Source organism: Chiloscyllium punctatum, chromosome 1, assembly GCF_047496795.1.
Source record: "Chiloscyllium punctatum isolate Juve2018m chromosome 1, sChiPun1.3, whole genome shotgun sequence".
In the NCBI taxonomy this organism is placed as follows: Eukaryota; Metazoa; Chordata; class Chondrichthyes; order Orectolobiformes; family Hemiscylliidae; genus Chiloscyllium; species Chiloscyllium punctatum.
In genome coordinates this window covers 100,287,672-100,301,579 of record NC_092739.1, presented here as the reverse complement: position 1 = coordinate 100,301,579, position 13,908 = coordinate 100,287,672, and the positions used below count along the sequence as shown (strand labels likewise).

The 13,908-nt window shown below is 42.7% G+C and overlaps 1 protein-coding gene across 1 annotated transcript in view; it reads left to right on the top strand.

Annotated features, from left to right (window-relative positions):
- The window catches only part of itga1 (integrin, alpha 1), a 222,579-nt gene that overhangs the window by 88,995 nt on the left and 119,676 nt on the right, over positions 1-13,908 (top strand). Inside the window, exon 8 of the mRNA XM_072571632.1 lies at positions 4,831-4,981. Within this exon, the coding sequence (XP_072427733.1) occupies positions 4,831-4,981 (151 nt within the window). The remainder of the gene's footprint in view (positions 1-4,830; positions 4,982-13,908) is intronic.

The following is a 13,908-nucleotide window of genomic DNA, read 5'->3' as shown; positions in this document are numbered from 1 at the left end:
GTGGTAGGCATCACTGAGACACAGTTGCAGGGGGGTCAGGACTGACAGTTAAATGTCCAAAGATTTACAACTTATCAAAAAGACAGGGAGGTGGGCAGAGGGGGCGGGTTGCCTTGTTAGTTAAGAGTGAAATTAAATCTGTGGCACTGAATGACATAGGGTCAGGTGATGTGGAGTCTGTGTGGGTGGAGTTGAGGAACCACAAAGGCAAAAAAAAAAGTTAAATAAAGGTAATTACAGGGGCATGAGAGAGGAACTGACAAAATTGACTGGAAGCAGAGCCTAGTGGGGAAGACAGTACAGTCACAATGGTAGGAGTTTCTGGGTGTAATTGAGGACATAATACAGAGGTTCGTCCCAAAGAAAAGAAAGATTATCTAGGGAGAGGTTAGACAGCATTGGCTGACAAAGGAAGTCAGGAAATGTATCAAAGAGAAAGAGAGAGCCTATAAAATGGCCAAGAGCAGTGGGAAATCAGAAGATTGGGAAGGCTATAAAAACAAACAGAAGATAACAAAGAGAGAAATAAGGAAGGAGAGGATCAAGTATGAAGCTAGGCTAGCCAGTAATATTAGAAATGATAGTAAAATTTTCTTTCAATACATAAGAAACAAATGAGAGGCAAAAGTAGACATTCCACCACTCCAAGTTGATGCTGAAGGCTAGTGCTGGGAGACAGGGAAATAACTGAAGAGTGTAATAAGTACTTTGCATGAGTCTTCACAATGGAAGACATGAGTAATATTCCAACAATTAAGGAGAGTCGGGGACAGACTTGAGTATGGTGACCATTACAAAAGAGGAAGTGCCAGAAAAGCTAAAAAGGTTGAAACATTGATAAATCACCTGGCCCCGATGGGCTACACCCTAGAGCTCTGAGGGAGGTGGCTGAGGAAATAGTGGAGGTGTTGGTTGTGATCTTTCAAAAGTTACTGGAGTCAGGGAAAGTCCCGGATGATTGGAAAACCCCTGTTGTAACTCCCTTGTTCAAGAAGGGATCAAGACAAAAGATGGAAAATTATAGGCTGATCAGTCTAATCTTGGTTGTTGGTAAAATTCTAGCATCCATCATTAAGAATGAAATTTCTAAATTCTTGAAAGTGCTGGGTCAGATTAGAACAAGTCAGCATGGATTTAGTAAGGGGAGGTTGTGCCTGACAAACATGTTAGAATTCTTTGAAGAGGTAACAAGTAGGTAGACCAGGGAAGCCTAGTGGATTTTATCTATCTAGACTTCCAACAGGCCTTTGATAAGGTACTTCATGGGAGGCTGCTGAGTAAGGTGAGGGCCCACGATGTTTGAGATGAGCTATTGGCATGGATTGGGGATTGGCTGTCTGACAAAAGGCAGAGTTGGGATAAAAGGTTCTTTTTCAGAATGGCAGCAGGTAACAAGTGGTTTCCTGCAGGATTCAGTGTTGAGGCCGCAGCTGTTCACTTTATATATTAATATTCTGGATGAAGGGACTGGGGGCATCTGGTGAAGTTCGCCAATGGTGTGAAGTTAGGTGGGTAGGCAGGAAGTACTGAACAGGTGGGGAGGCTGCAGAAAGATTTAGAACAGTTTAGGAGAGTGGTTGATGAAATGCACTGTGAGCAAATGCAAGGTTTTGCATTTTGGTAAAAACAATACAGGCATGGACTATTTTCTAAACAGTGAGAAAATTCATGAAGCCAAAGTACAAAGGGATCAGGGAGTACTAGTCCAGGATTCTCTAAAGGTTAACTTGCAGATTGAGTCCGTGATTAAGAAAGCCAATGTAATGTTGTCATTTATCTAGAGAGGGTTGGAATTCAAAAGCAGTGATGTGCTTCTGAGACTTTATAAAGCTCTAGTTAGGCCCCATTTAGAACTGTGAGGTTGTCCATTTTGGAAGGACAAATAAGAATGCGGAATACAGAGTTAACGGTAGGGTTCTTAGTAAGGTGGAGGAGCAGAGGGATCTTGGGGTCTATGTTCATAGCTCTTTGAAAGTTGCCACTCAGGTGTATAGAGCTTGTAAGAAGGCCTATGGTGTATTAGCGTTCATTAGCAGAGGGATTGAATTCAAGAGTCGTGAGGTGATGTTGCAGCTGTATCGGACCTTGGTAAGGCCACATTTGGAGTACTGTGTGCAGTTCTGGTTGCCTCATTTTAGGAAAGTTGTGGAAGCTTTGGAGAGGGTGCAGAGGAGATTTACCAGGATGTTGCCTGGAATGGAGAATAGGTCGTACGAGGATAGGTTGAGAGTGCTAGGCCTTTTCTCATTGGAACGGTGAATTTGAGGGGTGACTTGATAGAGATTTATAAGATGGTCAGGGGAATAGATAGAGTAGACAGTCAGAGACTTTTTCCCCGGGTACAACAGAGTGTTACAAGGGGACGTAAATTTAAGGTGAAGAGTGGAAGGTATGGGGGGGATGTCAGGGGTAGGTTCTTTACCCAGAGAGTGGTGGGGGCATGGAATGCGCTGCCTGTGGGAGTGGCAGAGTCAGAATCATTGGTGACCTTGAAGCGGCAATTGGATAGGTACATGGATAGGTGCTTACGCTAGGACAAATGTTCGGCACAATATCGTGGGCTGAAGGGCCTGTTCTGTGCTGTATTGTTCTATGTTCTATGTTCTATGTCTTCAAGGTAGAGATTGATAAATTCTTGATCTTGCAAGGAATTAAGGGCTACAGGGAGAGTTTGTGTAAGTGGAGTTGAAATGTCCATCAGCCATGATTAAATGACGGATTGGACTCAATGGGCTGAATAGCCTTACGTCCACTTCTATGTCTTATCCCTGTGTTGCATTATGGTAACCTTGGGGATGTGATGGCATAGTGCTATTATTGCTGGACTATTAATCCAGAGACCTGGGGACCTGGTTTCAAATCCTACCGTGGCAGATGGTGACATTATTCAATGGTCCTTCATGACATCCGACACCTAGAAGAACAAGAACAGCGGATGTGTGGGAAATTGTCAGTTACAGTTCCTTCTCAAAGCCTCACATTATACTAACTTGGGATTACCACTGCTCGTTCAATGTTGCTGCATCAGAAGCCCAACAAATCCTTCCCTAACAGCCTTGTGAGTGGGTTTACACAGCATGGAACGACAACATCATGAAGATAACTCACTATCACTTACTTGAGTGGAATCTACAATGGATAAAAATGCTGGCTTGCCAGTAGGGCTATAAAAATTGAGATTATATGCTAAGTGTTTCACTGAAATAACCTGCACAGTGTCTGTTGTTCATCGTCAAGGGACAGTCAGAGTCAACTGCATAATATGGGACTGATTTCACATTGATGCGATCAGTTTGGAGCAGTTGATGCCATTTCCTGAAGAGTATTAGCAACATTTTAACAACAATCCTTTAGTTTTAATGGAGCTTTACCAGCTGTCAAATTAACATACTTGTTGAGTACAGTTTCTTGACAGTACTAAGGTTGCTTTATGAACTCATTACCTTCTTTTGATAGATGTTTACGAAAGCTCGTAGACTATATGTTCCTTTTTGAAAACATGCTTTGTCAGGGAGGTAAACATAATCCACCTGGAGAAATAGAAGATAAAGACATTTACATTTTGTTTCGTCACCCATAGGACACGGGCATCGCTTACTGGCCCAGTATTTATTACCTATACCTAGCCGCCCTTGAGAAGGTGGTGGTGAGTTGGTTTATTGAAATACTGCAAGTCTTCAAAGTTCTATACTGAAACAAATGAGCTTCCTTGCCTTATAGTCATAGTTGAGAAATTGGTCAAGGCATCCCCTACTCTGGTCGATCACAAACCTCCCTTCACTGGTCAAAATACTTGTTGAGCGACCCACCATTCGATGTGCTGTAAGACTGATATTATCTTCCACAAATAGGGTCTGAGCTATTTGTTCACTATGCAAGTCTGATGGTGAAATAGGGCACAACAATGTCAGCCTATGGGATAATACCAGCCCTGATCAGACCATTTCTTGCTGTGCGTCATATAAACTCAGGAATGAGCATTAGGCAATTATTTTTAGCCTTTTTGCCACCTAATCAGCACTCTCCTGTCCTACTTAAATGCTGTTTTATCTTTGTTTTGGTATTTCTTGCAAATTCTCCTGAAGAGTGGAAGAAGAAAAGCTTTGACAAAATGTGCATTTTTCTCAGCAAAGCACAAATTCAATCCTCCCAAAAGACTGGAAATGTATCATTCCAAAAGGCAGATTGATTCACATAAATGGTTCTTTATTTCCCCTTAGCTCTGACATGATCATTACAAGTTATCAGTGGTGAGATTTCTAAGGAAATGACTGAAGTGGTTAGAGTTTCCTGTTGGGTTCTAATTGGATACAGCTCAGAGTAAATAATCTGACCATGAGGGAAGCATCATTTCCCTTAGTTACTGTGTGATGTGGTACTGAGGAAAAATGTGATGATCTCTGTTGCTGGCCAGTTCTAAATAAAAGCTCCACATGCCAGAGATAGAAATCAAGCCATTTGAAGTAATAACAATTTCTTGCAAAGAGAGCTATGAGAACATAGGATCATAGCTTCTTGTAGAGAATGTGTAAATGTTAGCATACAATAGTTCAGTGGTTGAGGGAGCACACATATCATTTCTTAGAAATAACACGAGAGATACTGTTGAAGGAGTGTCCTATATTTATCAAAATGAAAGGTGCCTACTTCATCTTCCTATCCCTGCATCAGTCTTCACTGTTAAAATGATGGAAAGGGAAGCTTATAATCAAGATGGTCTAGTAATGTCAACTGGGGTTTCAAAAATATCTAAGTGGTCAAATTAAGTCAAATTACTTTGAATGTAACATTGTAAACCTGAATAATAACAATCAATTGTGTTCACTGTAGGACAAAAGAATTCACAGAAGCACGAGGAATGCGAAAAGGAGTTTCGAAGGTGATGGTTGTGGTAACTGATGGTGAATCACATGACAGCTACAATCTACAAAATGTGATTGAAAACTGTGAAAAGGATAAAATTCGGAGGTTTGCGATTGCGGTAGGTACCTGATATACTCATACCGCGTTTGCAGGCCAATTCCCTGATTGGCTCCAATGAGAAGCAGCTCCAATAGATTCCAACTGATAGTTCATCCCTCATGTTTCGTGAATGACAGCTATTACTGAGGCATATAATACTCCTTGGACAACTGTTTTGGCCACAGCTTAAGATCCACTCTCACTGCCATGTGCAGCCATACATACATTCTCGACTATGCTGTTCATCAGAATCACTTCACACTATTTCAAAACTGCTCTACACCCTAGTGCAGTTCATTCTATATCTCACTCAATGCCTCAAAGCAATACTTTCTCTTCCTTTCAGATGTGAGGGAACACAGCCACAAGAACTCACTGGCTCTGTCATTCCTAAAACATCCCTCTGACATCCCTCTGGATTCTTCCTCCCATCCCCTTTCCTCTGACTCACAGTGAACATGGTTTAGAAAATCAGAATCCACTGTTGCTTGATTTTCCATCCATCAGCGATGCTCTCTGTGAGCAATATGTCTGGATAAAGCATCAGGTTTATTTTTATTTGAGTTAACAGTTCAGTGTTTCTATTGCTTTTGGCATCTTCAACACCTGTTCCAATCACTCTTCTTCCCCTTTTATTTTGAGTGGTTTAATTCACTGCCACTTCTTTTTCAGGTTTGCCTTCATTGAAGAAATACTGCTCTTCTCTCCAACTGGATTTCCATTTTAATATTTTGGATCGTTCACCTTCATTACTTTGAATTTTGCTTCTGATGTTTGATAACAGCGTTTGCCAACATGGATAGACAGTTGACCTGGGGAAATCACAGCATGTCAAGCAGCATCAGAGGAGGAAGGGATGAAAGGTTTCAACCTAAAATGTTGATTCCCTCCTCTGTTGCTGCTTAAGCTGCTGTTCTTTTGTAAGCTCAACCCTCTATCCACTCTGACTCTCCAGCATCTGCAGTTCTCACTATCTCCAGTACACGGTTTCCAAAAACTCACCTTCCTCAACATGAACCTCAACCTGAGCTGCAAATCTTCTCAAAACTCGCTAAAAGTCACTTTCCCAGCTAGTTTCCTTCCTCAGTAACTATCTTTGCCTGAACCCACATGGATTCCAACTGATATTTCATCCCTCATGTTTCGAGAATGACAGCTATTACTGAGGCATATAATACTCCTTGGACAACTGTTTTGGCCACAGCTTAAGATCCACTCTCACTGCCATGTGCTGCCACACATACATTCTCGACTATGCTGTTCATCAGAATCACTTCACACTATTTCAAAACTGCTCTACACCCTAGTGCAGTTCATTCTATATCTCACTCAATGCCTCAAAGCAATACTTTCTCTTCCTTTCAGATGTGAGGGAACACAACCACAAGAACTCACTGGCTCTGTCATTCCTAAAACATCCCTCTGACATCCCTCTAGATTCTTCCTCCCATCCCCTTTCCTCTGACTCCATTTCTTCTTCCAACCCCACCCCTTGCTGTGTATTTATTATACCCTCTGCCCTTCCCCTCTCTGATGCAAATGATCTATGCTCTGCAGAGGACTTAATTTTATCCCTTTGCACCCTGATCTCATTGAATTTCGGGCATGACACAACATTGAAGTTTTCATCCATTGTCTTCGCTTTTGTGCCCTCTTCTTTGGAGAGGACTCCTCTCCCCATCACACAGACTCTTTCAGTCATTTTCAGTATGCCCCTTTACCTTAACTGCTCCCTCTGGTCTTTTACCTGCACTTGACCTCATCTTTGAAAACAGCCAAATTTACATCCCCTATCTGAATTTGTCTGCTCACCTCATTCACCTAACCTGTCTTCCTCTGAACTTGCTGCACTCCCAAATTTGATTGTTGAACCTGCCAATAAGGATGGTGCCATTGACGGCAGGTATGCTCACCTCCATCTTGCAGAGGCTGAGTGCCATCTCTCAGACATTTCCTTCTGGTCCCAAAGAAGCTGGGTCCCAGCTATGCCTGTCTCTGTGTAGAGTGTATGAAGTAACCCTTGTTCCAGTCCTACCTGGTCCCCCATCCATAACTCTTCCTCCAATTCACCTTTGATGGCTTTGCAGTTGGTTCCTGCGCTCAGTTTTTTTTTCATTTTCCACCCTGCTCTCACCTTCACCTGGTCCATCTCTGAGTCTTCCCTTCCTTTCCTTTGCTTCACTGTTTCCATTTCTATGGATAGGCTGGCCACCAACATCCACTACAAACTCACCAACTCCAACTGCTACCTGGCCTACACTTCCTTACACTCTGCTTCCTATGAGGACTGCAAGCTGTTCTCCCAGTTTCTCCATCTCGGTTATCCCTTTTCGATCAGGCTGCCTCCAACATGTCCTCTTTTATCCTCAACTGATCATTCACCTCATGATGGTTAACAGCCTCTCAGTCATGTTTAGTCCATTTCCCACACTTCTGCTTTCTCACCTTGGTCTCTCCCAGAACAACTGTCAGGTTTTCTTATCCTCATTTTCGATTCCACCATTCAAACAATCACCATTCCCCATTTCTACCACCCATCCACAATATGTCACACCTGAGACATCTTTCCCTCCCCTCCACTGTCAGTTTTCTGCGAGATCTGGTCCTTCTGTGACACCCCCATCAGTTCTGGGGCTTCTTCATTCCCCCATGAACCTTCCCATGCAATTGCAGAAGATGTAACACCTCCCCATTCACATACTTCCTCCTCACCGTTCAAGGCCCTAAAATGTTTTCCAGGTGGAGCAATATTCTACTTATATTTCTTTCAAACTTGTTTACCATATTTGCTGCTCACAAAGCACTCCATAGTGCACAATGATGAGGCAAATGCAATCTGGATGAGGATTTTGTGGAGCACCTCTCCTCTATAAGTGCTTTCCTTTTCAGTAAACCATCTTGCTCCCATGATAACACTTCTGTTCTGCGTCTGCCACAGGGTTCCAGTGAAGCTTAGCACAAGTTGGAGGAACAACACTTATTGCATTGGCCCTAGCCTCTGTTACGCAATACTGAGCTCCACAACCTCAGAGGATGTCGTCTGTTCTCCATTTTAGTTATAACTGACCTCTTCAGGCTGTATCTTAATTGTGTCTTCTTGACTTTGCTGTCAATACAGCGGACCCAATTTCCAATTTGAACACCTATCAATTACATGGTTACATTTCTATCTCTCCTTTACCAGTATTCACATTCCCTAAGTCATCGACCCTTGATGCTTTCACCATTAGTTCCACTCAGTCCTACTCCGTCTCTCTCAAGAGCGTAACAAACATTATTTTTCAAACACTTTCAGTTCTGAAGAACAGTCATATCAGACTCAACATGTTAGCTCTGTTTCTTTATCCACAGATATTGCCTGACCTGCTGAGTTTCTCCAATATTTACTGTGGTGATTTCAGATGTCTAGCATCCACAGTATTATATTTTAATGTTCTAGAGACATGGATTCAAATGGAGGGTGGTGAAATTTAAACTCAACCGAATCTGGAATTTAATGTTGGTGTAACGATAATTGTGTAGTGGTGATCCTTATGGTAAAATCCAGTTTGGTTTTCTTATGTACTTTAGAGAAGGGAATTAGCTATCCTTACCTGGTCTGGCTTACATGTGACTCTAGACCCAGAGCAGTTTCTTCTGAAATGACCAATCAGTTCAAGGGCAATTACGAATGGGCAACAAATATAAGGCTTGCAAGTGGTGGCCACATGCTGTACAAGGATAAAGAAATCAAAATTTTGCAAAATAGATCCTTTTTGAACTTAAACACTGTGGCTCACTATTGTTGTCAATGGAAAAAAATATGCCTTCCTTTAATTTTTTTACGTAACGTTTATTCTCTAATACTGTTTGATCTATTGCGAGGACCACATTCTCTGAGTTGGATATTACCCGCCTCAATGAGATGTGTTTTCCGTGATGTTATTCAGGGAAAGTACAAAATTCTTCTGGGGCCATATTCCCAGGCATACCCAAACTAGCCTCAATATGTAAGGAGGGGGAGGGGCAGGTGACTGTTCAGGTGCCCATGATGCTGCCCAACCCTAGGCATATTGTAACTCGTAAGTGGCTGATTATTGCTCATTGAAGGCCCTTAGTACACTTTGGTGATTATAATTCTCTTGTTGGTAGCAGATGGACAAGAGTGGGCAGGTTGTTTTATTTTACTGGTCTTTCATTTAATGGTGGGCAGGAGAGGTTTACCCATTTTAGGAACATATTGTGCACATTTGAGGAAATGATCTTGATACCCAGTACGTATCTATTAGTCTGGGTTTCAAAAACCTACCCCCCGTATCCCTCCCTAGATTCCTAATACTTACTTGTCCAAAACCTTGGACTTGCCTGAGTCTGATCATCGTGTCTTTTTTTCGGCAATTTTGTGCAATTCCAGCAGCACACACTACTGTTAGAGCTGTTGGCCAATCAGATTTCCTTCCTTTGAGGGCAGAGGTCAACTCACATCCCATTACGTCCACTGGCAGTATGGTTTGTTTAAGGAGGTATAAAGTCAGTTAATTCTACTTTCAGAATAACAATTACTGTAGACTGTTCATTACCCTGAGATGAGGAGCTTTTTCACATGTGGTTTACTAAGGAACATTGAACTTCCCGTCCAGTTAAAATTGAATAGCAGATGACTTTGCAAATGGACCTTTGTCTCGTTAAAAACCTACTACAATTCTGAAGGGGAAGGGTGAACAGCCAGCTGTCGTGGTGTATATAGGCACCAATGATATAGGTAATAAACGGGATGCGGTCCTACAGGCAGAATTTAGGGAGTTAGGATCTAAGTTAAAAAGTAGGACCTCAGAGGTAGTAATCTCAGGATTAGGTGGAAGTGGGTACTGTAGCTGCTGGAGATTAGAGTCAAGATTAGAGTAGCGCTGGAAGAGCACAGCAGGTCAGGCAGCATCGGAGGAGCAGGAAAATTGACATTTTGGGCATTCCTGATGAAACGCTTTTGCCCAAAATGTCAATTTTCCTGCTCCTCGGATGCTGCCTGACCTGCTGTGCTTTTCCAGCACCATTCTAATCTCAGGATTGGTACCAGTGCCACGTGCTCAGAGTAGAAATGAAAGAATAGGCAGGATGAATGAGTGGCTTTAGAGACAATGCAGGAGGAGGGGTTCAGATTTTTGGGACATTGGGACTGGTTCTGGGGGAGGTGTGGACTATTGCAAATCAGATGGTCTACACCTGAGCTGGCAAGGAACCAATGTCCTTGGGGGTGCTTTTGCTAATGCTGTTGGGGAGGGTTTAAACTAACGTGGCGGGGGCTGGGAACCTAGTGAGGAGGTTAGTGGATTGTAAGGAGGTAGTAACTAAAGCCAATAAGAAACTGGATAATGAAGTCAGCGTAAGGGGAAGAGTAGGCAGAGATCAGATGATGAATGCAAAGGGACAGGTGGTTTGAGGTGCATTTGTTTTAATGTGAAAAGTGTAGTAGGTAAGGCAGATGAACTAAGGGCTTGGATTAGTACCTGGGAGTATAATGGTATTGCTATTACGAGACTTGGTTGAGGGAAGGGCAAGATTGGCAACTAAATATCCCAGGATATAGATGCTTCAGGCAGGATAGAAAAGGAGGTAAAAGGGATGGAGGAGTTGCAATACTGGTCAGAGAGGATATCACAGCTGTGCTGAAGGAGGGCACTATGAAGGACTTGAGCAGTGAGGCAATATGGGCAGAGCTCAGAAATAGGAAGGTTGCAGTAACAATGTTGGGCTGTACTACAGGCCTCCCAACAGCAAATGTGAGTTAGAGGTGCAAATGAGTAAACAGATTATGGAAAGATGTATGAGCAACAGGGTAGTGGTGATAGGAGATTTTAATTTTCCCAACATTGACTGGAATTCACTTAGTGTTATAGGTCTAGATGGACCAGGATTTGCAAGGTGCATCCAGAAGGGTTTTCTAGAGCAATATGTAAATGGTCCAAGTCGGGAAGGGGCATATTGGACCTGGTGTTGAGGAATTAGCCGGCTAGATGGTTGAAGTTTCAGTAGGGGATTACTTTGGGAATTGTGATCACAATTCCGTAAGCTTTAGAATACTCATGGACAAAGACGAGAGTGATCCTAAAGGAAGAGTGCTAAATTGGTTAAGACAACTATACCAAAATTCGGCAGGGGAATGTAAATTAGGAGTAGCTGTTTGAGGATAAATCCACGTTTGATATGCGGGAGGCTTTTAAAGGGAGGTTATTTAGAGTGCAGGAGAGACTGTTGTCCCTGTGAAAATGAGGGATAGAAATGGCAAGGTTAGGGAACCATGGATGACAGGTGAAATTGTGACACTAGCTAAGAGGAAGAAGCGAGCATGCATAAGGTCTAGGCAACTGAAAACAGACAAAGCTTTGGACGACTATCGGGAATGTAGGACCAATCTGAAACAAGGGATTAGGAGGGCTAAAAGGGGTCATGAAATGTCTTTAACAAACAGGGTTAAGGAAAATCCCAAAGCCTTTTATTCGCATATAAGGAACAAGAGGGAAACTAGAGAAAAGGTTGGCCCACTCAAGGACAAAGGAGAGAAGTTATGCATGGAGTCAGAGAAAATGGGTGAGCTTCTTAATGCGTACGTTGCATCGGTATTCACTGAGGAGAGAGACATGGTGGATGTTGAAGTTAGGGATAGGTGTTTGATTACTCTAGGTCAAGACGGCATAAGGAGGGAGCAAGTGTTGAGTATTTTAAAAGGCATTAAAGTGGACAAGTCCCCACTGAGAGAAGTGAGAGAGAAAATAGTTGGGGCCTTAACAGATACCTTTGCAGCATCCTTGAACACAGGTGAGGTCCCGGAGGACTGGAGAATTACTAATGTCATCCCCTTGTTTAAGAAGGGTAGCAGGGATAATCCAGGTAATTATAGACCGGTGAGCCTGATGTCAGTGTTAGAGAAGCTGCTGGAGAAGATATTGAGGGATAGGATCTATTCCCATTTGGAAGAAAATGGGCTCATCAGCGGCAGTCACCATGGTTTTGTGCAGGGAAGGCCATGTCTTACCAACTTAATACAATTCTTTGAGGAAGTGACAAAGTTGTTTGGTGAGGGAAGGGCTGCAGGTGTTATACACATGAACTTCAGCAAGGTGTTTGATAAGGTTCCCCATGGTAGGCTTATGGAGAAAGTGAAATCACATGGGGTCCATGGTGTACTAGCGAGATGGATAGAGAACTAGCTGGGCAGCAGGAGACAAAGTAGTAGTGGAAGGGAGTTTTTCAAAATGGGACACCTGTGACCAGTGGTGTTCCACAGGGATCCATGCTGGGACTACTGTTGTTTGTGATATACATAATGATCTGGAGAAAGGTAGAGGTGGTCTGATTAGCAAGTTTGCAGATTATACTAAGATTGGTGGAGTAGTAGATAGTGAAGGGGACTGTCAGAGACTGCAGCAGAATATTGATAGGTTGGAGAGTTGCGCAGTGAAATCCGGGCCAGATGGAGTTCAATCCGAGCAAATGCGAGGTAATGCATTTTGGGAGATCCAATTCATTAGTGAGCTATATGGTAAATGGAAAAGCCCTGGGGAAAATTGATGTATAGAGAGATCTGGGTGTTCAGGTCCATTGTACCCTGAAGGTAGCAATGCAGGTCGATAGAGTGGTTAAGAAGCCATATGGCATGCTTTCCTTCATTGGACGGGGTATTGAGTACAAGAGTTGGCAGATGATGTTACTGTTGTATAGGACTTTGGTTCAGCCACGTTTGGAATACTGCATACCGTTCTGGTCACCACATTACCAAAAGGATGCCGATGCTTTGGTGTAAAGGAGGTTCACCAGGATGTTGCCTGGTATAGAGGGCACTAGCTATGAAGAGCGATTGAGTAGATTAAGATTATTTTCATTAGAAAGCTAGAGATTGATGGGGAATCTGACTGAGGTCTACAAAATCATGCGAGGTATAGACAGGATGGATAGCAAGAAGCTTTTTTTCCAGAGTGGGGGGTCTCAATTACTGGGGGTCACGAGTTCAAGGTGAGAAGGAAAAGGTTTAAGGGAAATATACGTGAAAGTTCTTTACACAGAGGGTGGTGGGTGCCTGAAACATGTGGCCAGTGGAGGTCATAGAGGCGGGCACGATAGCATCATTTAAGATATATCTATAGACAGATACATGAATGGGCAGGGAGCAGAGGGATACAGATCCTTGGAAAATAAGCAACAGGTTTCGATAGAGGATCTGGATCGTTGCAGGCTTGGAGGACCGAAGGGCTTGTTCCTGTGCTGTAATTTTCTTTATACTTTGTTCTAATTCATGGAAATCACCATATGATAGCATTTTTAATTGTTGATAGTTTCCATCAGTAGAAATCAAATCCTGGAGAGATCAGATTACCATACACTTCATCATGTTACAGGAAACATTTGTTATTTTTGTGGGTTAGTTTAAGCAGCCCACAGTCCAAACAAATTAAAAATGTACACTTCAACACACTGGTGGAAAGTGATGAACTCCAAGAGATGTTTGGTGCAGAGATGGACAATGTTTTAAGTGATAAAAGAAAGCAGCAAAGGCATATTATTCCTGGACTATTAATCCAAGAAACTCAGCTAATTTGACCCATATTCAAATCCAGCCATGGCAGATAGCAGAATTTCAATTCCAAAATGAAATTTTGAATTAAGAATCTACTAATGACTGTGAAACCATTGTTATTGTCAGGAAATACCCGTCTGATTCACTAATGTCTTTCACAGAAGGGAAAACCATCCCCACCTGGTCTGGCCTACATGTGACTTCAGGCTCATAGCAATGTGGTTGACTCTCAACTGCTCTTTGAAATGGCTGAGCAAGCCAATCAGTTCAACAGCAGCTCGGAGCAGGCAATAAATGCTGGCCAGCCAACAGTGCCCTTGTCCTGCAAGTGCATGAAGAAATGTGAGGAAGAAGTCCCAGTTTGGTATTGGACATAGAATGTTTGACAATATTCAGTT